Source organism: Wasmannia auropunctata, unplaced genomic scaffold, assembly GCF_000956235.1.
Source record: "Wasmannia auropunctata unplaced genomic scaffold, wasmannia.A_1.0 LD277522.1, whole genome shotgun sequence".
Classification (NCBI taxonomy): domain Eukaryota; kingdom Metazoa; phylum Arthropoda; class Insecta; order Hymenoptera; family Formicidae; genus Wasmannia; species Wasmannia auropunctata.
Genome location: NW_012085368.1, coordinates 1 through 578, shown reverse-complemented (window position 1 = coordinate 578; position 578 = coordinate 1). Strand labels below are relative to the sequence as shown.

The following is a 578-nucleotide window of genomic DNA, read 5'->3' as shown; positions in this document are numbered from 1 at the left end:
GACGCCAAGTCCGAGACCGGGAGAGTGCGAAAGTCCGTTGATGACATGGGGTCAGATCGAGGGGACGCCCTTTCGATTGGATGGTGGTGACACTCCGTTGTTGAAGACGAGTCAGGGACCGTCGTTCAGAATAGCGGAACCGCCGAAAAGAGAGCAACTGGCGTTGCAGTTGGCTGAGAAGGCTGGCGAGAGACACAGGGACCGAAAAAATAAAGCCTTAGAAGCAGCCAGAAAATCATTAGCCACGTAAGTGTGATACTTGTACAAGTATTTTCAAGTGTCAATGCATAATAATCAAATGTAAATGTGTAAAAATTTACAAGCAATTGTAAATTTTCTTTAGTCCGTCACCGAGATCAACTATAGATCGTCTAAGCACTATGTCTCCCGCGGCAAGAAGATTAGCGACTCAGAAACTTCGGATATCGAGCACGCCGTCCCCTCGGCGAACGCCATTGTCCAGGACTCCGTCCGTAGGCATCAGAGCACCTAATACGCCACGTGCAAAACGTCTCGCTAAGGAAACCAGTAGCACCTCTCAAAAGTCGGAAATTAATGCCACGCGGATACAAGGACCC

At 49.0% G+C, this 578-nt stretch overlaps 1 protein-coding gene across 1 annotated transcript; it reads left to right on the top strand.

Annotated features, from left to right (window-relative positions):
• Window positions 1-6: 6 nt before the first annotated feature.
• LOC105461800 (protein DGCR14 homolog) lies at window positions 7-544 on the top strand (the record flags this gene model as incomplete). Its single annotated transcript, XM_011708302.1, has 2 exons — window positions 7-246; window positions 344-544. Coding segments are annotated over exons 1-2 (407 nt in total), but the record flags the coding sequence as incomplete, so codon positions are not given.
• Window positions 545-578: the final 34 nt, after the last annotated feature.